This window comes from Alnus glutinosa, chromosome 11, assembly GCF_958979055.1.
Source record: "Alnus glutinosa chromosome 11, dhAlnGlut1.1, whole genome shotgun sequence".
In the NCBI taxonomy this organism is placed as follows: domain Eukaryota; kingdom Viridiplantae; phylum Streptophyta; class Magnoliopsida; order Fagales; family Betulaceae; genus Alnus; species Alnus glutinosa.
In genome coordinates this window covers 18,303,667-18,331,584 of record NC_084896.1, presented here as the reverse complement: position 1 = coordinate 18,331,584, position 27,918 = coordinate 18,303,667, and the positions used below count along the sequence as shown (strand labels likewise).

General features: G+C 33.9%; 3 protein-coding genes across 7 annotated transcripts in view; 2 read left to right on the top strand and 1 right to left on the bottom strand.

Annotated features, from left to right (window-relative positions):
- The first annotated feature begins 1,951 nt into the window (after window positions 1–1,951).
- On the top strand, window positions 1,952–4,263 carry LOC133882657 (phytosulfokine receptor 1-like). The gene has a single exon (XM_062321862.1). It carries the CDS (start codon window positions 2,027–2,029, stop codon window positions 4,091–4,093), a length of 2,067 nt encoding a protein of 688 aa, XP_062177846.1. The 5' UTR covers window positions 1,952–2,026; the 3' UTR covers window positions 4,094–4,263.
- Window positions 4,264–11,981: 7,718 nt separating this feature from the next.
- The window catches only part of LOC133882577 (probable DNA helicase MCM9), a 36,458-nt gene continuing 20,521 nt past the window's right edge, over window positions 11,982–27,918 (bottom strand). Inside the window, exons 17-20 of one of the 5 annotated variants that reach the window (XM_062321781.1) lie at window positions 13,695–13,804; window positions 13,565–13,612; window positions 13,321–13,473; window positions 11,982–12,333 (exon numbers count right to left, since the gene is read on the bottom strand). In XM_062321781.1, the coding sequence (XP_062177765.1) occupies window positions 12,260–12,333; window positions 13,321–13,473; window positions 13,565–13,612; window positions 13,695–13,804 (385 nt within the window). In that variant the 3' untranslated portion in view covers window positions 11,982–12,259. Of the gene's footprint in view, window positions 12,334–13,320; window positions 13,474–13,564; window positions 13,613–13,694; window positions 13,805–26,090; window positions 26,380–27,369; window positions 27,523–27,613; window positions 27,662–27,743; window positions 27,860–27,918 lie in introns of those variants that run through there. The other 4 variants (XM_062321783.1, XM_062321782.1, XM_062321779.1 and 1 more) reach the window with 4 other exon arrangements.
- On the top strand, window positions 19,015–21,119 carry LOC133882706 (phytosulfokine receptor 1-like). Its single transcript, XM_062321921.1, has one exon. The coding sequence runs from the start codon at window positions 19,015–19,017 to the stop codon at window positions 21,040–21,042; it is 2,028 nt and encodes a 675-aa protein (XP_062177905.1). The 3' UTR covers window positions 21,043–21,119.

Here is a 27,918-nt window from a genome sequence, read left to right as displayed (position 1 = left end):
ATTTTTCAACTTTTCAATGGCCGGTTTCCAAACATCATAATAGCATGTTCGGACATGATTAGGGTTTTAGCCTAATCAAGCCTTCATGTCCAAACATGTACCAGGACAATAGGGAACATGTACTCTCGAGTCTCAACCTCGAGCATGTCCAAACATACATCTCCATGTCCCAACATAAATTTCTATGTCTCGACATCGGCCCAAATGCCAACAGATGAAACTTTATGTTTAAGCTTTTTCAAATTTCTATTGACAACTCGTTTTGACCCAATAAACATCGGAATTGGAAACACTTTGTGAGATACAAAGTTTTAGCTCTATGAGTTATCTTTCCAATGCCACAAAGTTTGTCTTTATCATATGTCGAAATCAAAAGATATTTCCAATTTACTTTGACAAGGACTTTTTTTTGGATAACATATAGAAACTTGAATTTTTCATGACTTCAACTACACTACAATTTAGATCCAATCCTATACTCAATGGCAAAACTACCCAATGCCATAAAATACAAAGGCACATGTTTATGACACGGAATGAGCAAACTAAAAATCTAAAAAATTCTCTCATAATCCTATTTGAAAGAGATGGCAAAATTGCATTGTCGGTTTTTCCTTCAAGTTCTACAATTTTTTCCTTTGATAATGTTGATTTTGCCTCGTCATCCAAAATCTTTGCCAAACCTTGTTGGCGCAACAAAGCACGCATCTCGATGCGTTAAATGATAAAACTATTTTGACCATCAAACTTCTCTACTTCGAATTTTGCAGTAATCATCCTAAAAAAAAAAAAGACATCAAGCTTTAATACTAATTTTTTGTGACAAATTAATTTTTGGATCGCAAAGAAGCAAAAATAACATAATAAAAAATAAGTCAATCACATAAGACATCAAGATTTACGTTGTTCGGCGTAACAAGCCTACCTCCATAGGCGGAGATGACTAGGAGGAAATTCAACTATCAAAAGATGGAGTACAAAGAGTAGTGAAAAATAATAAATAAATAAAAAAATTACTCAAAACCCAAAGCTCAAATATTTCTCACACAAAAGAGAAATATGACCCAAAAAAAAAAAAAAAATCTGAACTCTCTTGCTGTGTGGCACTAAAAAACTGAGAACATGTCCCTTTTAAAGGACTCAAAGTCGGCTGCGGTAATTCAGTAAAAAAAAAAACTTCATGATTACAAACAAGAATGGAGCCAGAGGCTCTTATGGGTAGGAGCCATGGACTAAAAAAATTTGTTGGTAGGGGCAGTAAGCTAAATGTTTATTTTTTACCTAATTTTTTTTGTTCTTTTCTGAAATTGAGGGGGACATGGCCTATACCGCCCCCCCTACATCCGTCCCTTACAAAAGAGTTCATTGCTTATATTTGTTAATTGTTATAATTTCAAGTGGTTTACATCACAGTAGGTAACCGCAGCTTTTTGTAGAAAGAGTTTATTGGAGATTGCAAACGGTGGAACCATTTATGGAGCAGACAAGACAATTAGATCTATCGATCTGTTCGGCCATAATCCATGCTCACTATTTGTGGGCAAACGTTAAAATATAGTCATATTATTGTTCACCGATCCATTTCAGAATTTGATTATCGACAAGTATTAAATAATTAACAATTGCAAGTAAATGTTTCCCAAGTCAAGAGCTTTTTTTCTTTTCTTTTCTAATCAATACACAAGAGAGGGATTACAAGGAGGGAGTCAAGAGGCCTATGATAGGTGCATGGGAGAAAGTCTCAAAACTCCATCGGTAAGAGACAACATGTTCAAGAGAAATGGAGGGAACATGTTGCTTAGTCTTCACTTCAGTCGGTCTTTCCTTGTTCCGAGTCTAACTTAAGAAAAATGAGGTGCTCGAAAATTAAGCTAAACCACATTGTCAAGGGGGTGGTTAATTGAAAATTTTCAAAGTCAGGCACTTAGAGCATTCACATTGGGATGGTGGCTAGCCCTTGTCTCAATAAGAGAGAGAAAGAGAGAGGGAAAAAATTGAACCCTCTTGCTAGAATTGCATATATTGCATGTTACTTTTGCGTCTCTCCCCGCATCCCTCTTCTGTAATGGGCTTCCGAGGTTTTTGTTTGTTCTTGTTTGCTGTATTGGCTCTCAGTTTCGAGCCTTGGCTCCTGAAATCTGCGGAACTGACTTGCAATTCAATAGACTTGAGGGCCTTGACTGGTTTCTACAATTGTGTTGATTCGGAGATTGCTGGGACGTGGAACAAGACAGCCTCTCCTGATTGCTGCAGTTGGACTGGTGTCATTTGTGATAGTTCAACTGTTTCTGGCACAAGAGTAGTTGGCTTGGAACTTGGCAGCAAAAGGCTTACAGGTAAGATCTGTGAATCCTTGGCAGATTTGTATCACTTGAGAGTCCTGAACCTGTCTTATAATTATCTCAGTGGTTCCCTCCCTGCTGAGTTGTTTAAATTGCAGAACTTGGAGGTCATAGACGTAAGCAACAATGATTTTACCGGTTCAATCAATCGAGGTATGTGTAGAACATCTACGGGTATTCGAGTGCTTAATTTCTCTAATAACCATTTTTCTGGAGAATTTCCAAAGGATTTGGCAAATTGTACCTCCCTGCAATATCTCTCCTTTGATAAAAATAGTTTATCAGGGAGTTTGCCCGAGAGCATCTTCCAGTTGCAAAATATGAGACAACTGCATCTTCAAGATAATTGGATCTCTGGGCTGCTGAATAATGGATTTGGTAACCTCTCTAACCTTGTGAAACTGGATATCTCCTCTAATATGTTTTCTGGAGATCTTCCAGATGTTTTTGGGAGCCTTACAAAGCTTGAGCATTTCTCGGCCAATACAAATCTATTTACTGGCCGTTTGCCTACTTCGTTGGTGAACTCTCCATCACTTCAAATCCTATATTTGAACAACAATTCTCTAAGTGGCTCCATCAACCTCAACTGTTCTGCAATGAAAAATCTTGTATCCCTGGATCTTGGGTCTAATCTGTTCCACGGTCCAATTCCTGATAGTCTATCCTTCTGTCAAAGACTGACTGTACTTAATCTTGCTCGCAACAACCTTAATAGTGAACTTCCCAATGATTTCAAGAATCTTCAAGCCCTAACATATCTCTCATTGTCAAACACCAGCCTTGTTAATATATCATCAACTCTTGGGATTCTGCAACACTGTAGAAACTTAAGTATTCTGGTCCTTTCTTTGAACTTCCATGATGAAGAAATACCTGATAATGTGAATCTGCAATTCAACAACCTCAAGGGTCTAGTTCTTGGCAATTGTAAACTCAGAGGTTCAATCCCACAATGGTTGAGTAGTTGCCATAACTTGCAGTTGTTGGATTTAGCATGGAATCATTTGGGTGGAACCATTCCATCCTGGTTTGGAAAGTTTGAATCTCTTTTTTACTTGGATTTATCAAATAACTCTTTCAAAGGTGAGATACCAAGGAGCTTGACCCTACTACAGACCCTCATAAGTGGGAATATCTCACTTGAAGAGCCTGTCTCAAGCTTTCATCTTTCCATTTTTAGACAAGGAGGTGGGCGAGGCATGAGGTATAAGCAAATTTCTGCCTTTCGGCCAACTTTAGACCTTAGTTACAACATGCTCCAAGGACCAATCTGGCCAGGTTTTGGGAATTTGAAAAGGCTCCATGTCTTCATCCTGAAATATAATAATCTGTCAGGACCTATTCCAGATAATTTATCTGGGATGTCAAGCTTAGAGGTAATTGACTTGTCTCACAATAAGCTATTAGGAGAAATACCTCTTTCCATGGGTAATCTTAGCTTCCTGTCGGCTTTCAACGTATCGTATAATCAGCTGTGTGGGGAAATCCCTAAAGCAGTTCAGTTCGATACTTTCCCAGATACATGCTTTGTGGGAAACATTGGTCTCTGTCGTGCACTGTGTACTTGTGAGCCTGAACAGCCTCCTACTCATTCATTCAGAGAGAAAAAGACGAAAATCATTGGTTTGCCTTTTGGAATTGGAGCAGCAACAAGTTTTGTTCTTACTGTCACAGGTTGCTTCATGTCCGGATGGGTGCTTTCCAAGCCCAAAAAACGGAAGAATACAGTAACTAGAATTGGACATTAGAGGTACTTTAGGAAAAAATGTCTTAATACATGTTGGTTTATATGTTTGTTCATGTGAATCAGGTTGGATGTTTATTCTCGTGAAAAGCTTCTGCTATTTTTTTCTGTTTTAAGATTTTGAAGTTAGAATATATTATGATATTTACCTTATTGATTTATGTTTTTTAGTATAGGACGATTAGGTTTCTTGGTATAGCTTGACTTATTAACTATAAATAGGAACCTATGTATTGTAAACAAGTCAAGTTAATGAGATACAATGTAGCTGTAGAGGCTATTCAGAATGGTGGACGTAAGTGTCTAATACTGAATCATCTGTAATTTATTTTTCTTTTCTCTTTCTTGCTTCTACTATTGTTCGGTGCAAGCGATCCACATCACGAAAACCATGCGCGAGTCGAGTTTGGTGCTTCATTCTGATAACCGCCCAAGGGGCTCATTGGCCCAAGTAGGCCCTTTTGATGTTTTAGGCCCAAGCCGGCCCCCTTTTGTTTTGGGCCCATTGTAGACCCTTTTTGGATTTTGGCCCATTTCAGTCGTTTTGGGATTTTGGCCCAAGTCAACCCCTTTGGATTTTGGACCAAGTCGGCCCAGTTGTGTTTTTTGCCCAAGTCGGTCCCGCATTCCGAAGCCACCAATGCTACCACCTGCCGCCGTCGCAGGTTGCCCACTGGCCAACCTCTGTCTCCTCCGGTAGCATCCACCATCAGTCTTCACCACTAGCATCTGTTTATCAGCCATCATCTACAGCCCCTTTTTGGCTTTCACCGCCACTGTCATCGCAAAAAAAAATAAAAAATCCCTTGTTTGTATTACCAAACTCAAGCTTTCAAAATTTTCTACCTTGAATTTGAGGGGGATATTAGAATATATTTTAAATATATTTACCTTATTGATTTATGTTTCCTAGTATAGGTCGTTTTATGTTTCTTTATATAAGTCGATTTAAGTGTCCTAGTATAGATCAACTTATCAGCTATAAATAAGGACCTATGTATTGTAAACAAGTCAAGTTAATGAGACACAATATAACCTTAAGGGCTATTCAGAGTGATGGACGTAAGTGTCTCGTACCGAACCACCCGTTTTTTTTTTAGAATAAACAAAGTAAACATTTAAAAAAAAAAATTGAAAAATTCTGGTGTCCCACAACCATTGCTGGGCCAGGCTGGCAGTGTCCAAGGCATTTTTTATTTTTTATTTTTGAATTTTCACTTTGTTTTTTCTAAAAGAAATGGGAGCATTGCGAATATTGTTACAAAAAAATGGGTGAAATTAAAAAGTCAAAAATATCACATACTGACATTGTAAATTTTTAAATTTTGAAATTACAATTAAAAAATTGATTATACTTCTTAGAGTAAGGGTGCGTTTGGGATTGCGATTTCGTAGACAAAAAATGTGATTTTAAACCAAATAAAAAAAAAATGAATCGTTTGGGATTGCGTTTTTAAAAAATTGCGATTTGAAAACGCAGAAATCTATCTTTTCAAATCACAGGTAATGAGGTTTTTTTTTTTAAAAAAAAAAATGCATAATTTTAAAGGCTAACCTACAATTTTAAAGGCCAAACTGTGATTTTGCCAAACGCTTAACTATGTTTTTAAAAATCATTTTTTTCAAATTGCACATTTTTAAATCGTTATTTTTAAATCGCACTTTTTATAATTGCAAACACAAACATACCCTAAGTGAAGTTTTATTTTTTAGACTTTATAAACAATTTGTCCTGCTCTGTCTTTAGCCAAATAAGCACAGCCTGTGTTAATTGGAACATAAAAAGGGACGCAGGTTAAATTGAGTAAAATAAGAGAAAAACAAATTATCAAAACTGGTGGTTTTCCCCCTACCCTAAATGGAGGCTATTCCATTGTCTTGCAAGCTCGTCAACAGGTTAGGGTGTTCATCAATTGGGTATCAGATTTACCAACTTATCTTGATTGAACTTTGTATCAACTAGATATAAAAAAAAAAAAATGTTTTTCTTTGTGGTGATCTTGAAGAGGTATTTTTGGAGCAAGCACCAAAGATCTATGGACTTAAGCAATCATCTTCACGAGCTGATGTGGTGTAACAGGTCTATGTGTAGTTGGACATGGGCTGCCAGTAGTTGGATTGATTACTGCAATTGAGCTGACTGTTACAATTTAGTTAGTTAGTTTGGGCTGAGGAGAATTGTATAAAAGACTGCTTCCCTGTAATAGAATACGGATGCAAATTGATATGTTCTTGAATAGCTTAGCGATTAGGTTAGTGATAATGGGAGGCCCGATCTACCTCAAATCGATCAGATCAATCTTGGATTTTTCCATTCATTCAATTTCAATACAACATCATTCATTTCAATCCCTTGTTTGTTCTATAAAAAATCACCAAAAACATCCCAAGTAACAATTAGGTTTGTTACATGTGGTAATAGAGTTCAGTCTTCTTTGACGTCGGACTGATCATTCCGTATTCCATTTGCATATAGATGTCGGACTGGGGACGACCGGTGGAATTGCTAGACTAAAACAATTTTTTAGAGGAGAAGTTTCAGACCAAAGATCTGGGAAAACTTTGATATTTCGTAGGCATTAAAGTTGCTAGATCTCATATGTGCTAGACTTGTTGGAAGATACATGACTTTGGGTGCTCATCCTGTTGATGTCAATATGGACCCAATTCAGAAATTTTTGAAAGATGATGAAGAGTTGATTGGTGATCCTAGCAAATACAAGCAATTGATTGGAAATTGAATTATCTTACTATCACAAGGTCAAATATTTCTTATGCAGTTAGTGTAGTAAGTCAATTCATGGAGGGCCGAGGCACCTCGAACTTCACATTGGAATGCTATGATTCTTATAATGCAATATCTAAAAATATTCAAAGGTCATGGTATTTTATAGAAAGATTTACTAATGCCGATTAGGCAAAATTCCCTCCCAAACAAAAGATTTATTATTTGAAATTGTACATTCCTGAAAGGTAACCTTGTGACTTGGAAAGCAAGAAAAAACAGTGATTGCTCTATCTAGTGCAGAGATAAAAATATAGGGCTATAGCTCATACAATTAGTGAATTGACATGGTTAGAACATTTCCTTCAAGAAATTGGATTTCTTGTTCCTACACCTATTCACCTATTCTTCTATATTGCGATAATCAAGCTGCCTTTTATGAAATCTAAAGATCAACTTGCTGATGTATTTACAAAGTCCCTTTCGCATAGCCAATTAAAATTTATTTGTTCCATACTAGGCTTATATTATATATACTAGCTCATAACCCATGCTATGCGTGGAAGTCTTCATCATAATTTAATTTCAAAATTTAAATACTTCTTCATCGTACCTTTTATTATTATAGGTTAAAAAATGCGTGTTATATTAAATAGACCAGTTCATGCTACGTGTCACCATTCTATGACATTCTAAGGAAAAACTCGGTTTTTATATATATACTAGCTCGTAACCCGTGCTATGCGCGGGATTCTTCTATATAATTTAGTTTCATAATAATAATAAAAAAAAAATGGAAGAAGAGAGGCATAGAAAATATAGATAAAAAAATGAAAACTGAAAAACACTAATATAATATAATAGGGACAAAAATTTCTTATAAGAAATTTTCTACAACTCACATTTTAAAAATACACGTATTCTTTAAACATGTGAGAAGCACATGTTTTTTTATTGATGCTATTTTTTTTCGTACATTCTATTTAAATAACATATGTTTCTCACATGCCAAATGACATATGTCAATCTTATAAGTGGATCGTAAAAAATTTCCTACAAACCGGTTTGTAGGAAATTTCTGTTCATATAATAGTGTTATCTTTTTTGTATTACACAAAGTAATAAAAAACTACTCAATAAACATAATACGCTAAAAAATCATCATACCCCGTACAAAAAACAACCATAGGAAACTCTTTCGCACTATCATTTTCTTGAATTTAATGTAAAATTTACAAAAGATAAAATAAGCAATTTGAATGAAAAATAATATATTAATTACATAAAAAAAATAAAAGAAGAAGAAGAAGAAGAGAGGAAATGAAATAAGAGAACCATAGAAAATATAGACAAAAAAAATGAAAAATGAAAAATAATAATAGAATAAATTAAAGTTTTCTTTTCCATATATTTTTCTGGTTCATATGAAACCTTGAAAATCAATATTGTCTATCAATTAAGCACGTTAACAATGTGCATTATACATGGAAAAAAAAAAATCAATGAATAATGTAAATTAAAAAATCGTCATACCTCGTACTCAAAACAACAATAAATGTAAACTTTCTCTCTCCATGGTTTCCTTGAATTCAATGTAAAATTTAGAAAAAAAAGAAAAAAGAAAAAGCAATTTGAACAAAAAAATAATATAAATTAGGAAATAGGGACAAAAAAAAATGTAAAGAAAGAACAAAATCATAGAAAATAAAGTAAAAAAAAAAAATGTAAAATGATAACCACTAATATAATAGAAAATAACTATTTTTTTATATACTTTTTCCAGTTCCAAAGAAATTTGTAGGTATAGGAAGAAACTACGGTTAGATAGATATTTTTTAATTCGACCATCATTCTTATATATAACGTAAAAGAAAATACTTTTCCAACAAAAAAAAAAAAATAATATAAATTATCAATGCAAAAATAAGGATAGAAAATCAAATCAGAAAAACAGAAGCACATAAAATAAATACAAACATATTATTTACAATTTTATTGAACACAGCCCCGACAAACTTGAAAGGCAAACTAAAAAAAAAAAAAAGGCTATAGCAGTATTACAAACAAAAAGGTTCCAACAATAGCAAAAACTTCGCTCTCTTTGCTTTGAGCACCACTCTTCGGTAATTTAAACAACATTGCAGTTTTGCATAGCCACAAACTATTACTTCTCCATATATTTATTTGAGAAAGCGAGAGATATTGGAGTGACCTTTGACATTTCCCAAAGAAAAAAAAAACTGACATTTGACTCTTTGAGGTTTAGTTTGTAACGGACATTTAATGGGAGAGGAAGCAGTATTGAAGTAAAAGATTTTACTTGAAGGAAGAGAGAGAGAGGTAGAAATTAGTGAGAATTTAATGACAATAAAATTAAATGTTTCTATTCATTTTCTATTCAATGGAAGAGATTTGATTAGGAATATTAAACGCACCGTTTATTTCACTTGAAATATATGGAGCAGTTCAATTTTACTTTCTTTTTTTTTTTTTTTTTTTTTTTCCTCTCTTTGCTTTGAGCACCACTCTCTGGTAATGTAAACAACATTGCAGTTTTGCATAACCACAAACCATTACTTCTCTATATATTTATTTGAGAAAGAGATAGATATTGGAGTGACTTTTGACATTTTCCAAAGAAAAAAAAACTGACATTTGACTCTTTGAGGTTTAGTTTGTAACAGACATTTAATAGGAGGGGAAGCAGTATTGGAGTAAAAGATTTTACTTAAAGGAAGAGAGAGAGGGAGAGAGAGGTAGAAATTAGTGAGAATTTAATGACAACAAAATTAAATGTTTCTATTCAATGGAAGAGATTTGATTAGGAATATTAAACGCACCGTTTATTTCACTTGAAATACATGGAGTAGTTCAATTTTACTTTTTTTTTTCTTTTTTTTTTTTTTTTCCAGTTTTACTTAAAGGAAGAGAAAGATGTAGAAATTAGTAAGGATTTAATGACAAAAAAAATTTGACGTTTCTATTCATTTTTTATTCAATATAAGATAGTTAATTAGTCATATTAAATGCACCATTTATTTACTTGAAATACACAATCATCTCATAAAAGCATTTATATTCCTTTTGTGTACAATAATCAAATAAAATTTTGCATTTTTTGACTTTCAAAAACAGAATAACACTTACAAAAAATAAGTGAAAATTGTAAAAATCACATAAAAGAAAAACAATCATCTCATAAAACATTTAAATGAATTAATATATAAGGCCCTTAATTTTAGTTTAATTCATATAAATTAAAACATGTTAAAATATTTGTTCACATAGGTGTAGTTTAGAATGAAAATAAGTATGAAAAAAAAAATAGCAAGAAGAAAACCACGATTTTGATTATCAAAATATAAAATAGAAAATTAGTAGGAATTCTTTTTAATGTTGGTGTGATACCTATTATATTCCAATCCTATATAATTCTAAACATTCGAAAAAGCAAATGAACAAAAAAAAAAAAATCTCATAAACATTCAAATGAAGAATTGTTCAATCACAAATTTCAAATCCATATAATTTTGAACATTAAAAAAAAAAAAATTCAAATTTAATGCCTAATTAACTCTTTAGTGTTTTAAAAGCATTTATATTCCTTTTGTGCACAATAATCAAATAAAATTTTGCATTTTTTGACTTTCAAAAGTAGAATAACACTTACAAAAAAATAAGTGAAAATCGTAAAAATCACATAAAAGAAAAACAAATATCTCATAAAACATTTAAATGAATTAATACATAAGACCCTTATTTTTAGTTTAATTCATATAAATTAAATGAACAAAAAAAATCTCATAAACATTCAAATGAAGAATTGTTCAATCATAAATTTCACAAACAAAATGGAAACATATTTAGATTTCAACCAAAAATATAAAAATACCAAAGAGTCATACTTATATCATTAATTGAGAGAGAGAGAGAGAGAGAGAGGCTACTTGTATCATTAATGGAGAGAGAAGGAGAGATTAAATAGACCGGTTCAATTTTATTTAAAAGATCGGTTCAATATTTAAATGACCGGTTTAGTCAATAAAAAGTATGGGTTCATGCCACGTGTCACTATTCTATGCCATTCTAAGGAAAAACTCGGCTTTTATATATATATATGATATATGATATGATATGATAACCAATCTAAGAGAGTAATATGACTTTTCAACTTACTTGTACGGTTTCTTTAGAATTAATTCATGCAATACCTATATGTGTCAATTATTGGTAATTAATGTAATACATTATTAGTTTTAAAGTTTGTCTCTCTAACATATATTAAATAGACAGGTTCATGCCACGTGTCACTATTTTATGTCATTCTAAGGAAAAACTCGGCTTATATATATATATGATAACCAATCTAAGAGTGTAATATGACTTTTCAACTTACTTGTACGGTTTCTTTAGAATTAATGCATGCAATACCTATAAGTGTCAATTATGGGTAGTTAATGTAATACATTATTTGTTTTAAAGTTTGTCTCTCTAACATATATTAAATAGATCGGTTCATATCACGTGTCACTATTCCATTCTAAGGAAGAACTCTGCTTATATATATATATATGATTCTCTAGTTTGAGGGAGGGTGTTGGAGTGAATATATGAAGGCGTGTGGAATGATACATAATTTCCTTAGAGTATGAGGAGTGACATGATATGTAAACCTTCTAAAAGAAGGCTAGGTGTCCTACTAAGTTGTCCTATAGCTCTTAGAATATTCTAGTACAAGCATCTATAAATGAAGGGAAAAGGGGCCATATGTGAAAAACAGCTCCATTTCATTTTTCATCATTTAAATAAATTCTCCATTTTAGTTTCATAAATCCCATTACATTAACAAAGCATTCAATATATTGCAAATGGTGCAATGATACATCTGAATCCAATATATCCCAGAGGATTACCACGACGCACAAGAATAAAATGTCAAACATCATTGTTGAAATACGTTGGGTGAACCTAAATTATGGGAATTAGCAGAAGCAAAGATAGAGAAAATAGACAGAATTATGGGTGCTTCGGTGTTAGACACTTACGTTCACTACTTTGAATAGCTCCTAGGGCTACATTATGCTCATTGACTTGATTGTCTACAATACAAGGGTCTCTATTTATAAGGTAGTGAGTACATACAAATATGGTAATCAAATCCCAATGCAATCCTAAGATTTGATTACAATTAACTTGTAAATAGAGAATATTTCAATATCAACCAAATATGAAATATACATCATAAACCATCCATTTAAATGTAGCACCGTCACCAAATCAGACAAAAATACCCACATAAATGACCCATAGAACGACATTTAACCGGCATAAGCAACAAATATTGTTGGGGGTAACTAATGAAATTTTTTTTTCCCTACTTTTGGTTAAGAGTAAATAAAGCCTTGCCTGAGGTCATCGACTACAGCCAGTTGGTCAGCTGGATGCCTACATGCTTTTTATGTCAGGAAAATCGTCTATTGATCTGAGCTTTCCAAGAATCACCCTTTCTTGCTTGGTATCTATGGTGTCTCTAGTCAAGGATCAAACTTCCATTTAAAACAACACAAAATTTACAAGACATGGGCAAAAATTTATCATGCATGCTGGAACTCTAAAATGCTTGAGCAGTGATCGATTCATCATTATTATTTTCTAAGTACTAATGCAGATAAAATAGTCTTCTAGGAGAGAGAAGAACAAACAAGTGCTCTTGCTTTACACTCGAGGCCCCTATGTCGCCTATACCATGATTGAGAAATTTTGTTTATAGGATTTGGTTTAGGTGCTATAAAAAAAAACTTCTGGAGATGAAAGGATTTGACTTAGGTATTGTAAGAAAAAGAAAACTATAGGCACCGCTGAGGTCAGATTCCCATCACATTTTTATTTACAAATGACGCGTTCATATTCTCGAATGTTTCAAAAAAATCTCTAGGTCCAGAGTTTATTTCACGTTTTCCATGCAAAAAAGAAAAAATAATTAAATATGAATTCTTGAAAAGACTACAAGAGATGTGTTGTAGTTTCTTTTACAGCACCTAAATCAAATCCTTGTTTACATCCTAAAATTGTGATTGAATTAATTTTGTAAAATATGAGCTTGGCACCCTGAACAAATTACTTCAAAGTAAAGCTTTTTTTCTATCCAGAAGAAATTTCCTTGTCCAAGATCAGTTGAAGTAAGGATTTTTCTTTCTAAGAACAAAAAAAAAGAAGAGAGAGAACAGACCAGAGACCAAACACCATCTAACAGATATCACTGGTCAAGACAGTCAAAAGCATTAGTTCACCACATACTGGACTAAATATTTGTTTCAGAAACAATTGTTAATTGTCTTTCGTGGATTAACACAAATGAGACACTAGCAACTCCCTTTTTCATTGGCATGTTTGCAAGCATGTACTTGTGTACGTCTTCATGTTTACAGGCATGCAAATTTGTTGAGAATTGGTGCATGCATGACTATATGCCTGATTATGCACAGAGAGATAAATGGAAAGGATACATTCTTGATCAGGGTTTTCAGCAAAATTGGAGTGCAGGGCATTTCCAACACTGTCCACTATAGCTGAGGTAGTCATGGATGATTCAATACACAAAATGGCTGTGATGGCATCTAGTCGTGTCACCTCATTTCGGAACATCAGTCTTGCATGTGCTGCAACATGATTCAATGTAGAGTGAAACTTGTAAGGGACAAAGAAAGGAAGTTGAGATAGTATAATTCTTCCAGATGGAAGGTAATGTACCTTGAGCTAGGCGTATCAAACTCTCCAGCATGCGAACGGTTGTCCTAGCTGCATTAAAGAATCGCAAAACCTAAAGAGATGCAACAATTAAAAGGCTGACTCAGCAGGGAAGATTTATTTAAAGTCGAACCTGCATTATCAGTTGCGGATTTTCTTTGGAGTTGATAATAGCTTGAAATAACTTTTTCAGCTTCCTTTGTTAGGACCGGTCTGAAGTATCCTTTTACAAAGTGAATGTACCTGCAACTTTGAAAAACAATGAACTCGTTCTGTCTCTAACACAAAAACATAGATTCTGAAGTAACTATTGTTGAAAATAAATCACTAGATTGAGAAAAAGGACCCGGTAGAGATTCCAATGTCCGTAAGGTAAATTTGATCTAGCATCTTGATTTTACTAATATGTGTGTGTGTATATATATTTTAATAAGTAATTGTAATTCAGTTCATTAAAAGCGTAGAGGGACGCAACCCTTATGGGACAAGATGAGAATAAATTTAAAAAGTCTACAAAAGTAAAATCATTCGAGCAATGATGGAGAGCTATCCAAATATATAACATATTAAGCAAAAGCTTCCGTAGCTCCACCATTGATGTCTCTACATCTTCAAAGAGCCACGCATTCCGTTCCCGTCAAATACATCACAATAAACACAATGGAGCTAACCGCCTAGCTGCTTTAGCACGACCATACCCAACCGACGCACCCCAACTAGTCAACAACTCCAACACCGTTCGTAGCATCACCCACTCTACCCCAAATAAGATGAGAATGTAACTCCAATTTTTATCATATATATATATATACATATATGATAAAATTTGAATCGAAGACCTATCAAATCTCATCTCTTCCTTTTACCACCTAAATCAATATTCACGAGCAAACTACAACCAAGAGAAAATTAGATTGCATTAACCTAATGTGGAATAAGTAGACGGCAGATTTAATAAAAAGTGAACAGGCATCAGATCCATGATTTCACATTTAATGTTCCCATTTGTAGATTTGTATACTACTTATAGACCAGTTTTCAGAATACAGGATTCAACTAGCAAAGAAGATTAAAGGAGTGACCGTACTAGAATTGGCAGACTTTGGAAGGTGTTAAAAGTATAGTATGATACTTTCTGGACAGACAGGAATTCTCCATAGCAAAGAAGGTCGAGCTACGGTTTCCGATAACAAAAATCAATAATGCCTGACTTATTTCTTCTAGATATCATGTTGAATTTCGTGCTATTGTGCAAGCAATTAAGATGGAGTTACCACTAGGTGAAGGAGAACAAAAAATGTTCTGCATTGTAAGAAGGCTTTTATATACATCAATAGCCGTCAGAAGTTCAATCAAAGGCATGCCATGGATTTAGCTTCCTACAACACCACCACTTTGAGAAGGCTGGGATACCAAATAGGTTTTCATATCCTTCAAGCAAACACGCTGCTTTCATTGCCTATGTGCATGCAGAGATGTTAAGTTAAATTCTCTTGAGAGATCGTCAGCTGAGGACTAGTATGTTTGGCCTATTATGCCTAATATTCATGTTGGACAATAAAGTGAACTAAGCGCGCTTAAGATTACCATTTTTTAGGAAGAGATAAAACAAGGTGTTGGCCATTTTATTTGAAATATAAGTTTACACTTTGTCACCTGAACACTATTTATGGCCAAGCTTCAAATAAGATGCCGCAAAGCACATGGAGACGGCTCAATTCTGTAAAAATGTGTATTTGTGCTGGCTATACATAAGCATTCCTGGTCTTTCCACCCAATGGAACTATATACTTATATTTTTTCTACTTCCTACTTCGAATCCATTCCCTCTCACGATGGTTGCGGATCAGTTCTCAAAGATGGAGCATTTTATTGCTTAAAAGAACATGGATGCTCATATTATTTGATACTAAAAAAATTTGCCGAAACTTACTATTTCCTTGAGGCAGATAAGAAGATAAATTGGCACTTCCACAATTTAGTATTATCCCGCCATCCTGAACTTGAGGTAAGACCCATCAAGAAGTTACCCCTAGCAAGCTAGTGCCTTGAAAATTCAGCCCTAACTCAATTTCAAAGGTAGAAAACTGAAATGGAACTAAAACAAATCTAAGATGCAATTTGCTAAGCCTGTTTAAGTAGCAGCCAATATCTAACCAAATACCCGCACACATCTCAGAGTGATAGCTTAGAGTAGTAAACCAGCAACAAAACTGCTTTCAACTCTAAACTTACCATCTACTATACTTTTTATCGTCTTTGATCTAATTTTATCATTGATCAAGGGACAAGAAAAAAGTGTCATCTCTCAAAACTATCACCCTATTTACAATCCCTTTCAAAACTTTAAATTTTTGCAATCCATCTCTGATTCAAAATTTGAGTTTCAATATCTACCCTCCGTGAAAATCAAGTGTTAATTTGGATAAAAAAAACGCATCATTGCCATATGAATTGACAAAATTACACCTAAGAATGTTTTATGGCGTTATTACCTCGGGTCCCTTTCTTTCTTTCTTTCACGAGATTTGTAAATAATATGTTTGTATTTATTTTATGTGCTTCTGTTTTTCTGATTTGATTTTCTATCCTTATTTTTGCATTGATAATTTATATTATTATTTTTTTTTTGTTGGAAAAGTATTTTCTTTTACGCTATATATAAGAATGATGGTCGAATTAAAAAATATCTATCTAACCGTAGTTTCTTCCTATACCTACAAATTTCTTTGGAACTGGAAAAAGTATATAAAAAATAGTTATTTTCTATTATATTAGTGGTTATCATTTTACTTTTTTTTTTTTTTACTTTATTTTCTATGATTTTGTTCTTTATTTACATTTTTTTTTTGTCCCTATTTCCAAATATATATATATATATATATATATATATATATATATATATATATATATATATATATATATATATATATATATATATATATATATATATATTATTTTTTTTTTCTTCTTTTTCCTTTTCTAAATTTTACATTGAATTCAAGGAAACCATGGAGAGAGAGAGAGTTTACATTAATTGTTGTTTTGAGTACGAGGTATGACAATTTTTTAATTTACATTGTTCATTGATTTTTTTTTTTCCCTATATAATGCACAGTGTTAACGTGCTTAATTGATAGACAATATTGATTTTTAAAGTCTCATATGAACCAGAAAAGTATTTGGAAAAGAAAACTCTAATTTATTTTATTAGTATTTTTTATTTTTTATTTTTTGTCTATATTTTCTATGGTTCTCTTATTTCATTTCCTCTGTTCTTCTTTTTTTCTTTTTTCTTTTTTATTTTATTTTTTATTTTTTTTATGTAATTAATATATTATTTTTCATTCAAATTGCTTATTTTATCTTTTGTAAATTTTACACTAAATTCAAGAAAATGATGGTGAGAAAGAGTTTCTTATGATTTTTTTTGTATGGGGTATGATGATTTTTTAGCGTATTATGTTTATTGAGTAGTTTTTTATTACTTTGTGTAATACAAAAAAGATAACACTAATATATGGACAAAAATTTCCTACAAACCGGTTTGTAGGAAATTTCTTACAATCCACATATAAGATTGACATGTGTCATTTGGCATGTGAGAAACATATGTTGCATATGTTATTTAAATAGCATTAATAAAAAAAACATGTGTTTCTCACATGTTTAAAGGATACGTGTCTTTTTTAAATGTGAGTTGTACAAATTTTTGTCCCTATTATATTATATTAGTGTTTTTCAGTTTTCATTTGTTTATTTATATTTTCTATGCTTCTCTTCTTTCAATTTTATTATTATTATTATTATGAAACTAAATTATATGGAAGAATCCCGCGCATAACACGGGTTACGAGCTAGTATATATAAAAGCTGAGTTTTGCCTTAAAGAAAGCCAAAATTATGGACACGTTGCATGAACCGGTCATTATAAAAACTGAACTAGTCCTTTAATTAACCCATTAATTGGTGAGATTCAGCAATTGATTTTCTTCATTTGAAACGTTGACGGTGATGCCTCTCTTACTGTAGATGCTGGTGTGTTTGTTTTGAATAATATTCAATCTTTTTCAAAAACAAATTATATTTTATTCAATTTTTTCAAAAAATTTCAAATTTTTTTAAATTTTATCTCACAAAGTCAAACTTCGTAATTCGCGTAATATATTTGAATAATATTCAGATTCAACATCTAAATGGACCATTTCTTTTAGTGCCTTGCCACATTCCACGTTCGTTTTCGAACTGTTTCTTTTCATCCGTTTTGATTTCTTTATTCAATTTTTTCCAAACGTTTTCATTATTTTCTTTTTTTAAACGTTAGATTTTGTGCGTTTTGATTTCTTCGTGTTACTGGATTTAAAACTAAACATCCTCTAAAACTCTCTTTACTCTGTTTCTTACATTTTCTCATTACTTTCCCCAGAAAATCAAATTGCAAATCTCTTATCTCTGTTCAATCTTCTACGACGTCTCCCACACTGAGTAAGTTTTCTTTTTATACATTTTTTTTTTTTTTTCTTTTTTGATAAGTTAGATTTCTCTTATATTTATTTGTGGGTTTTATGTCCAGAAAATGTAAAGAAAACATTGTAAAGAAAATGTAAAGAAAATTTGTTTGTAGGGACAGTAAGCTAAATGTTTACTTTTTGAATAATGCTACACATCATCCTCTTGTCCTCTTTTTGTCCTCCCAAAATTGATGTGGCTCTTAAAATCACCATTGAATTTTTGATATATCATTCTTGGATTTTGATCCAATGATGATTTTAAGAGCCACATCAATTTTGGGAGGACAAAAAGAGGACAAGGGGATGATGTGTAGCATTTCTCATTGGAGATTGCAAACGGTGGAACCATTTATGGAGCAGACAAGACAATTAGATCTAACGATCTGTTCGGCCATAATCCATGCTCACTATTTGTGGGCAAACGTTAAAATATAGTCATATTATTGTTCACCGATCCATTTCAGGATTTGATTATCGACAAGTAATAAATAATTAACAATTGCAAGTAAATGTTTCCCAAGTCAAGAGCTTTTTTTCTTTTCTTTTCTAATCAATACACAAGAGAGGGATTACAAGGAGGGAGTCAAGAGGCCTATGATAGGTGCATGGGAGAAAGTCTCAAAACTCCATCGGTAAGAGACAACATGTTCAAGAGAAATGGAGGGAACATGTTGCTTAGTCTTCACTTCAGTCGGTCTTTCCTTGTTCCGAGTCTAAGTTAAGAAAAATGAGGTGCTCGAAAATTAAGCTAAACCACATTGTCAAGGGGGTGGTTAATTGAAAATTTTCAAAGTCAGGCACTTAGAGCATTCACATTGGGATGGTGGCTAGCCCTTGTCTCAATAAGAGAGAGAAAGAGAGAGGGAAAAAATTGAACCCTCTTGCTAGAATTGCATATATTGCATGTTACTTTTGCGTCTCTTCTCGCATCCCTCTTCTGTAATGGGCTTCCGAGGTTTTTGTTTGTTCTTGTTTGCTGTATTGGCTCTCAGTTTCGAGCCTTGGCTCCTGAAATCTGAGGAACTGACTTGCAATTCAATAGACTTGAGGGCCTTGACTGGTTTCTACAATTGTGTTGATTCGGAGATTGCTGGGACGTGGAACAAGACAGCCTCTCCTGATTGCTGCAGTTGGACTGGTGTCATTTGTGATAGTTCAACTGTTTCTGGCACAAGAGTAGTTGGCTTGGAACTTGGCAGCAAACGGCTTACAGGTAAGATCTGTGGATCCTTGGCAGAATTGTATCACTTGAGAGTCCTAAACCTGTCGTATAATTTTCTCAGTGGTTCCCTCCCTGCTGAGTTGTTTAAATTGCAGAACTTAGAGGTCATAGACGTAAGCAACAATGATTTTACCGGTTCAATCAATAGAGGTATGTGTAGAACATCTACGGGTATTCGAGTGCTTAATTTCTCTAATAACCATTTTTCTGGAGAATTTCCAAAGGATTTGGCAAATTGTACCTCCCTGCAATATCTCTCCTTTGATAAAAATAGTTTATCAGGGAGTTTGCCCGAGAGCATCTTCCAGTTGCAAAATATGAGACAACTGCATCTTCAAGATAATTGGATCTCTGGGCTGCTGAATAATGGATTTGGTAACCTCTCTAACCTTGTGAAACTGGATATCTCCTCTAATATGTTTTCTGGAGATCTTCCAGATGTTTTTGGGAGCCTTACAAAGCTTGAGCATTTCTCGGCCAATACAAATCTATTTACTGGCCGTTTGCCTACTTCGTTGGTGAACTCTCCATCACTTCAAATCCTATATTTGAACAACAATTCTCTAAGTGGCTCCATCAACCTCAACTGTTCTGCAATGAAAAATCTTGTATCCCTGGATCTTGGGTCTATTCTGTTCCACGGTCCAATTCCTGATAGTCTATCCTTCTGTCAAAGACTGACTGTACTTAATCTTGCTCGCAACAACCTTAATAGTGAACTTCCCAATGATTTCAAGAATCTTCAAGCCCTAACATATCTCTCATTGTCAAACACCAGCCTTGTTAATATATCATCAACTCTTGGGATTCTGCAACACTGTAGAAACTTAAGTATTCTGGTCCTTTCTTTGAACTTCCATGATGAAGAAATACCTGATAATGTGAATCTGCAATTCAACAACCTCAAGGGTCTAGTTCTTGGCAATTGTAAACTCAGAGGTTCAATCCCACAATGGTTGAGTAGTTGCCATAACTTGCAGTTGTTGGATTTAGCATGGAATCATTTGGGTGGAACCATTCCATCCTGGTTTGGAAAGTTTGAATCTCTTTTTTACTTGGATTTATCAAATAACTCTTTCAAAGGTGAGATACCAAGGAGCTTGACCCTACTACAGACCCTCATAAGTGGGAATATCTCACTTGAAGAGCCTGTCTCAAGCTTTCATCTTTCCATTTTTAGACAAGGAGGTGGGCGAGGCATGAGGTATAAGCAAATTTCTGCCTTTCGGCCAACTTTAGACCTTAGTTACAACATGCTCCAAGGACCAATCTGGCCAGGTTTTGGGAATTTGAAAAGGCTCCATGTCTTCATCCTGAAATATAATAATCTGTCAGGACCTATTCCAGATAATTTATCTGGGATGTCAAGCTTAGAGGTAATTGACTTGTCTCACAATAAGCTATTAGGAGAAATACCTCTTTCCATGGGTAATCTTAGCTTCCTGTCGGCTTTCAACGTATCGTATAATCAGCTGTGTGGGGAAATCCCTAAAGCAGTCCAGTTCGATACTTTCCCAGATACATGCTTTGTGGGAAACATTGGTCTCTGTCGTGCACTGTGTACTTGTGAGCCTGAACAGCCTCCTACTCATTCATTCAGAGAGAAAAAGACGAAAATCATTGGTTTGCCTTTTGGAATTGGAGCAGCAACAAGTTTTGTTCTTACTGTCACAGGTTGCTTCATGTCCGGATGGGTGCTTTCCAAGCCCAAAAAACGGAAGAATACAGTAACTAGAATTGGACATTAGAGGTACTTTAGGAAAAAATGTCTTAATACATGTTGGTTTATATGTTTGTTCATGTGAATCAGGTTGGACGTTTATTCTCGTGAAAAGCTTCTGCTATTTTTTTTTTTTTTTCTGTTTTAAGATTTTGAAGTTAGAATATATTATGATATTTACCTTATTGATTTATGTTTTCTAGTAGAGGTCGATTAGGTTTCTTGGTATAGCTCGACTTATTAACTATAAATAGGAACCTATGTATTGCAAACAAGTCAAGTTAATGAGACACAATGTAGCCATAAGGGTTATTTAGAATGGTGGACGTAAGTGTCTAATACTGAACCACCTGTAATTCCTTTCTCTTTTTTCTTTCTTGCTTCTACTAATATTCGGTGCAAGCGATCCACATCACGAAAACCACGCGCGATTCGGGTTCGGTGCTTCGTTCCGATAACCACCCAAGTGGTCTCATTGCTTTTAGTTTATTGGCCCAAGCCGGCCCCCTTTTGTTTTGGGCCCTTTGTAGGCCCCTTTTTTGGATTTTGGCCCGTTGTCAATCATTTTGGGATTTTGGCCCAAGTCAACCCCTTTGGATTTTGGACCAAGTCGGCCCAGTTGTGTTTTGCCCAAGTTGGTCCCACATTCCGAAGCCACCAATGCTACTACCTGTCGTCGTCGTGGGCTACCCACTAGCCAGCCTCTGTCTCCTCGAATAGCATCTACCATCAGTCTTCACCACTGGCCTCTATTTATCAGCCATCATCTACAGCCCGTTTTTGGCTTTCGCCGCCACCGTCATTGACGAAAAAAAAAATAAAAAAAATCCCTTGTTTGTATTAACAAACTCAAACTTTCAAAATTTTGTACCTTGAGTTTGAGGTGGATGTTATAATATATTTTGAATATATTTACCTAATTGATTTATGTTTCTTTATATAAGTCAATTTAAGTTTCCTTGTATAGGTCAACTTATCAACTATAAATAATGACCTATGTATTATAAACAAGTCAAGTTAATGAGACACAATATAGCCTTAAGGGCTATTCAAAGTAATGGAAGTAAATGTCTCATACCAAACTATCCGTAATTTTTTCTCTCTTTTCTCTCTCTTGCTTCCGCTAATTTTCCCATATTTCATAATTCTCCACAAACTTCAACATGAAGCATTCAAGTTAGAACCAATAAAGCACACTAGTGATTTAAAGGAATACACTTATAAGCGGTTTCATAACCTCAAAATTTAAAAACTTGCATCATTGGTATCCCACGTTTCAACTCTTTTCAATTTCACTATTTTTTTGTTAAATGCCCAAAATACTCCCATTTTTTTTAGAATAAACAAAGTAAACATTTAAAAATAAATAAATAAAAAACAAATAAAAATTGAAAAATTCTGGTGACCCACAACCATGGCTGGAAGTGTCCAAGGTATTTTTTTTTTTTTTTTTTTTTTTTAAGGAAATGAGGGCATTGCGGATATTGTTACAAAAAATGGGTGAAATTAAAAAGTCTGAAATATCACATATCGACATTTTAAATTTTTAAATTTCGAAATTACAATTAAAAAATCGATTATACTTCCTAGAGTTAGGTGTGTTTAGGATTGTGATTTCGTAAACAAAAAGTGCGATTTTAAACCAAATTGCAAAAAATGAATCGTTTGAAAATTGTATTTTTGAAAAATTACGATTTGAAAACGCAGAAAACTGCTTTTTTAAATCGCAGGCAATGAGGTTTTTTTTTTTTTTTTTTTTTTTTTTTTTTTTTTTTAAACGCATAATTTTAAAGGCTAACTTACAATTTTAAAGGTTAAACTGTGATTTTATCAAACACTTAACTATGTTTTTAAAAATTATTTTTTTTCAAATCGCACATTTTAAATTCATTATTTTAAAATCACACGTTTTATAATTACAAACCCAAACAATTTCTAATGCTCCGTTTGTTTCGGCGTAAAATGATTTGTAGAAAATAATTTCGACATTTTACAGTGTTTGCTAAGGGCGAAAATAATGGTCAACGAAAATTGTTTTCAGTTTGACCGTAAAAGCTTCTTTAATTTTCAGAAAACGATTTACGATTTTTAAAACCGTAAATTGTTTTCCGAAATGAAACTCTTCGCTCTTACACTTACGATTGATATCCGATTATCAGAATTTAGCAATTGTCGATCGTCGGAATCCAACCGGCGCAGGAGTCTGACAACATCTGGTCGCTGGTATCCTGCCGGAGCCGGATCCTGGCCACCAGATTCCGGCCAAGCCGGCTGGATCTGGCCGGAATTCAGCCGGCTCTTGTCGGATCTGGCCAAAAAGGCCGGATATGACCGGATCCTACCATTGATCGGGCGGAATCCGGAAGATTCCGGCCAGATGTGGCCAAAACGGCCGGATCCGAAAGTTTCCAGCCGGAATCCGGTCAAACTTTCTCGCCGGAATCCAGCAACGACGACTGGACGTTGTCGGATTCTGGCGACATTTGCTAAACTCTGATTTTTGCATTTTGTAATTTTTTCGTGCGAGCCAAACACCGAAAAATGTTTTCGAGAAAATCATTTTTTCTGAAAAATGATTTCGTTGAAATTATTTTACGACGAAAATCATTTTACGTCGAAACAAACGGAGCATAAGTTAAGTTTTATTTTGTCGTCTATACGGTTTAGAAACAATTTGTCTTGTTTTGTCTTTAGCCAAATAAGCACAGCCTGTGTTAACTGCAACATAAAAGGGGACGCAGGTTAAATTGAGTAAAATAGGAGGAAAAAAAATATATATATATATATATATATATATATATATATATATATATATATATATATATATATATATATATATATATATATATATATATATATCAAAACTTGTGGTTTTCCTCCTACCTTAAATGGAGGCTATTCCATTGTCTTGCGAGCTCGTCGACTGGTTAGGGTGTTCATCAATTGTGTATCAGATTTACCAACTTATCTTGACTGAACTTTGTATCAACTAGATATAAAAATAAAAAAAAATAAAAAAAAAAATAAAAAAAAAAAAAAGAAAAAGAAAAAGTTTTTCTTTGTGGTGATCTTGAAGAGGTACTTTTGGAGCAAGCACCAAAGATCTATGGACTTAAGCAATCATCTTCACGAGCTGATGTGGTGTAACAGGTCTATGTGTAGTTGGACATGGGCTGCCTTCAATTGGGCTGAGCAATTGGGCTGACTGTTACATTTTAGTTAGTTAGTTTGGGCTGAAGAAAATTGTATAAAAGACTATTTCCCTGTATTAGAATGCAGATGCGAATTGATACGTTCTTGAATAGCTTAGTGATTAGGTTAGTGATAATGGGAGGCCCGACGTACCTCTAATTAGATCAATCTTGTATTTTTCCATTCATTCAATTTCAATACAACATCATCCAATTCAATCCCTTGTTTGTTCTATAAAAAATTACCAAAAATATCCTAAGTAACAATCAAGTATGTTACATGTGGTAATGGAGTTCGGTCTTCTACGATGTCGGACTGATCATTCCGTATTCCATTTGCATAGAGATGTCGGACTGGGGACGACCGGTGGAATTGCTAGACTAAAACAATTTTTGCAGAAGTTTCAGACCAAAGATCTGGGAAAACTTTGATATTTTGTAGGCATTAAAGTTGCTAGATCTCATATGTGCTAGAGTTGTTGGAAGATACTTGACTTTTGGGTGCTCATCCCGTTGATGTCAATATGTACCCAATTCATAAACTTTTGAAAGATGACGGAGAGTTGATTGGTGATCCTAGCAAATACAAGCAATTGATTGGAAATTGAATTATCTTACTATCACAAGGTCAAATATTTCTTATGCAGTCAGTGTAGTAAGTCAATTCAAATATTTTATAGAAAGATTTACTAATGTAGATTAGGCAAGATTCCCTTCCGAACAGAAGATTTATTATTGAATATTGTACATTCTTGAGAGGTAACCTAGCAACTTGGAAAAGCAAAAAAAAAAAAAAAAAACAGTAGTTGCTCGATCAAGTGCAGAGACAAAATATAGGGTTATGGCTCATACAATTAGTGAATTGACATGCTTACAACATTTCCTTCAAGAAATTGGATTTCTAGTTCCTACACCTATTCTTCTATATTGCGATAATCAAGCTGCCTTTTGTGAAATCTAAAAGTAAACTTGTTGATGTATTTACAAAGTCCCTTTCGCACGGCCAATTAAAATTTATTTGTTTCATATTAGGCTTATATTATATATATCATAAATGTCTATTGCACAACAGCTGTGCAACTGTTGTGTAAGAGACGAGAGACATAGAGTGGGTCTAACGTGGAACTCATGTGATGGGAATTTACCATGTGAGACCCACCCATGTCTCTTAAAACTTGCACAACAGCTGCACAACTGTTGTGTAAGAATTATGTTTCTATATATATTGTCTAGTTTGAGGGAGGGTGTTGGAGTGAATATATGAATACATGTGGAATGATACGTAATTTTCTTAAGAGTATGAGGAGTGATATGATATGTAAAGCTTCTAAAATAAGGCTAGGTGTCGTACTAAGTTGTCCTATAGCTCTCAAAATATTCTAGTACAAGCATCTATAAATGAAGGGAAAAGGGGCCACGTGTGAAAAACAGCTCCATTTCATTTTTTATCATTTACAGAAATTCTCCATTTCAGTTTCATAAATTCCATTACATTAACAAAACATTCAGTATATTGCAAATGGTGCAATGATACATCCGAATCCAATATTTCCCAGAGAATTACCACTACGCACAGGAATAAAATGTCAAACATCATTGTTGAAATATGTTGGGTGAACCTAAATTATGGGAATTAACAGAAGCAAAGATAGAGAAAATAGACAGAATTATAGGTGCTTCGGTGTTAGACACTTACGTTCACTACTCTGAATAGCTCATAGGGCTACATTATGCTCATTGACTTGATTGTCTACAATACAAAAGTCCATATTTATAAGGTAGTGAGTACATACAAATATGGTAATAAAATCCCAATGCAATCCTAAGATTTGATTACAATTAACTTGTAAATAGAGAATATTTCAATATCAACCAAATATGAAATATATATCATAAACCATCCATTTAAATGTAGCACCGCCACCAAATCAAACAAAAAAATACCCACATAAATGACCCATAGAACGATGTTTAACCGGCATAAGCAACAAATATTGTTCGGGGTAACTAATGAATTTTTTTTTTTTTCCCTACTTTGGTTGAGAGTAAATAAAGCCTTGCCTGAGGTCAAAGACTACAGCCAGTTGGTCGGCTGGATGCTTACATGCTTTCTATGTCAGGAAAATCATCTATTGATCTCAGCTTTCCAAGAATCACCCTTTCTTGCTTGGTATCTATGGTTTCTCTAGTCAAGGATCAAACTTCCATTTAAAACAACACAAAATTTACAAGACGTGGGCAAAAATTTATCATGCATGCTGGAACACTAAAATGCTTGAGCAGTGATCGATTCATCATTATTATTTTCTCAGTACTAATGCAGATAAAATAGTCTTCTAGGAGAGAGAAGAACAAACAAGTGCTCTTGCTTTACACTCGAGGCCCCTATGTCGCCTATACCATGACTGAGAAATTTTGTTTATAAGATTTGGTTTAGGTGCTGTAAAAAAAAAACTTCAGGAGATGAAAGGATTTGACTTAGGTGCTGTAAGAAAAAGAAAACTATAGGCACCGCTGAGGTCGGATGCCCATCACATTTTTATTTACAAATGACGTGTTCATATTCTTGAATGTATCAAAAAATTCTCTAGGTCCAGAGTTTATTTCACATTTTCCATGCAAAAAAGAAAAAACAATTAAATATGAATTCTTGAAAAGACTACAAGAGATGTGTTGGAGTTTCTTTTACAGCACCTAAATCAAATCCTTGTTTACATCCTAAAATTGTGATTGAATTAATTTTGTAAAATGAGTTTGGCACCCTGAACAAATTACTTCAAAGTAAAGCTTTTCTATCCAGAAGAAATTTCCTTGTCCAAGATCAAGTTGAAGTAAGGATTTTCTTTCTAAGAAAAAAAAAAAAAAAGAAAAAAGAGAGAGAACTGACCTGAGACCAAACACCATCTAACAGATATCACTGGTCAAGACAGTCAAAAGCATCAGTTCACCACATACCGGACTAAATATTTGTTTCAGAAACAATTGTTAATTGTCTTTCGTGGATTAACACAAATGAGACACTAGAAACTCCCTTTTTCATTGGCATGTTTGCAAGCATGTACTTATGTACGTCTTCATGTTTACAGGCATGCAAAGTTGTTGAGAATTGGTGCATGCATGACTATATGCCTGATTATGCATACAAAGATAACTGGAAAGGATACATTCTTGATCAGGGTTTTCAGTAAAATTGGAGTGCAGGGCATTTCCAACACTGTCCACTATAGCTGAGGTAGTCATGGATGATTCAATACACAAAATGGCTGTGATGGCATCTAGTCGTGTCACCTCATTTCGGAACATCAGTCTTGCATGTGCTGCAACATGATTCGATGCAGAGTGAAACTTGTAAGGGACAAAGAAAGGAAGCTGAGATAGTATAATTCTTCCAGATGGAAGGTAATGTACCTTGAGCTAGGCGTATCAAACTCTCCAGCATGCGAACAGTTGTCCTAGCTGCATTAAAGAATCGCAAAACCTAAAGAGATGCAACAATTAAAAGGCTGACTCAGCAGGGAAGATTTATTTAAAGTCGAACCTGCATTATCAGTTGCGGATTTTCTTTGGAGTTGATAATAGCTTGAAATAACTTTTTCAGCTTCCTTTGTTAAGACCGGTCTGAAGTATCCTTTTACAAAGTGAATGTACCTGCAACTTTGAAAAACAATGAACTCATTCTGTCTCTAACACAAAAACATAGATTGTGAAGTAAC

Bases quoted from the DNA above. Each gene is read 5' to 3' on its own strand.
- LOC133882657 (XM_062321862.1), top strand. From the start codon at position 2,027: ATGTTACTTTTGCGTCTCTCCCCGCATCCCTCTTCTGTAATGGGCTTC.
- LOC133882706 (XM_062321921.1), top strand. From the start codon at position 19,015: ATGGGCTTCCGAGGTTTTTGTTTGTTCTTGTTTGCTGTATTGGCTCTC.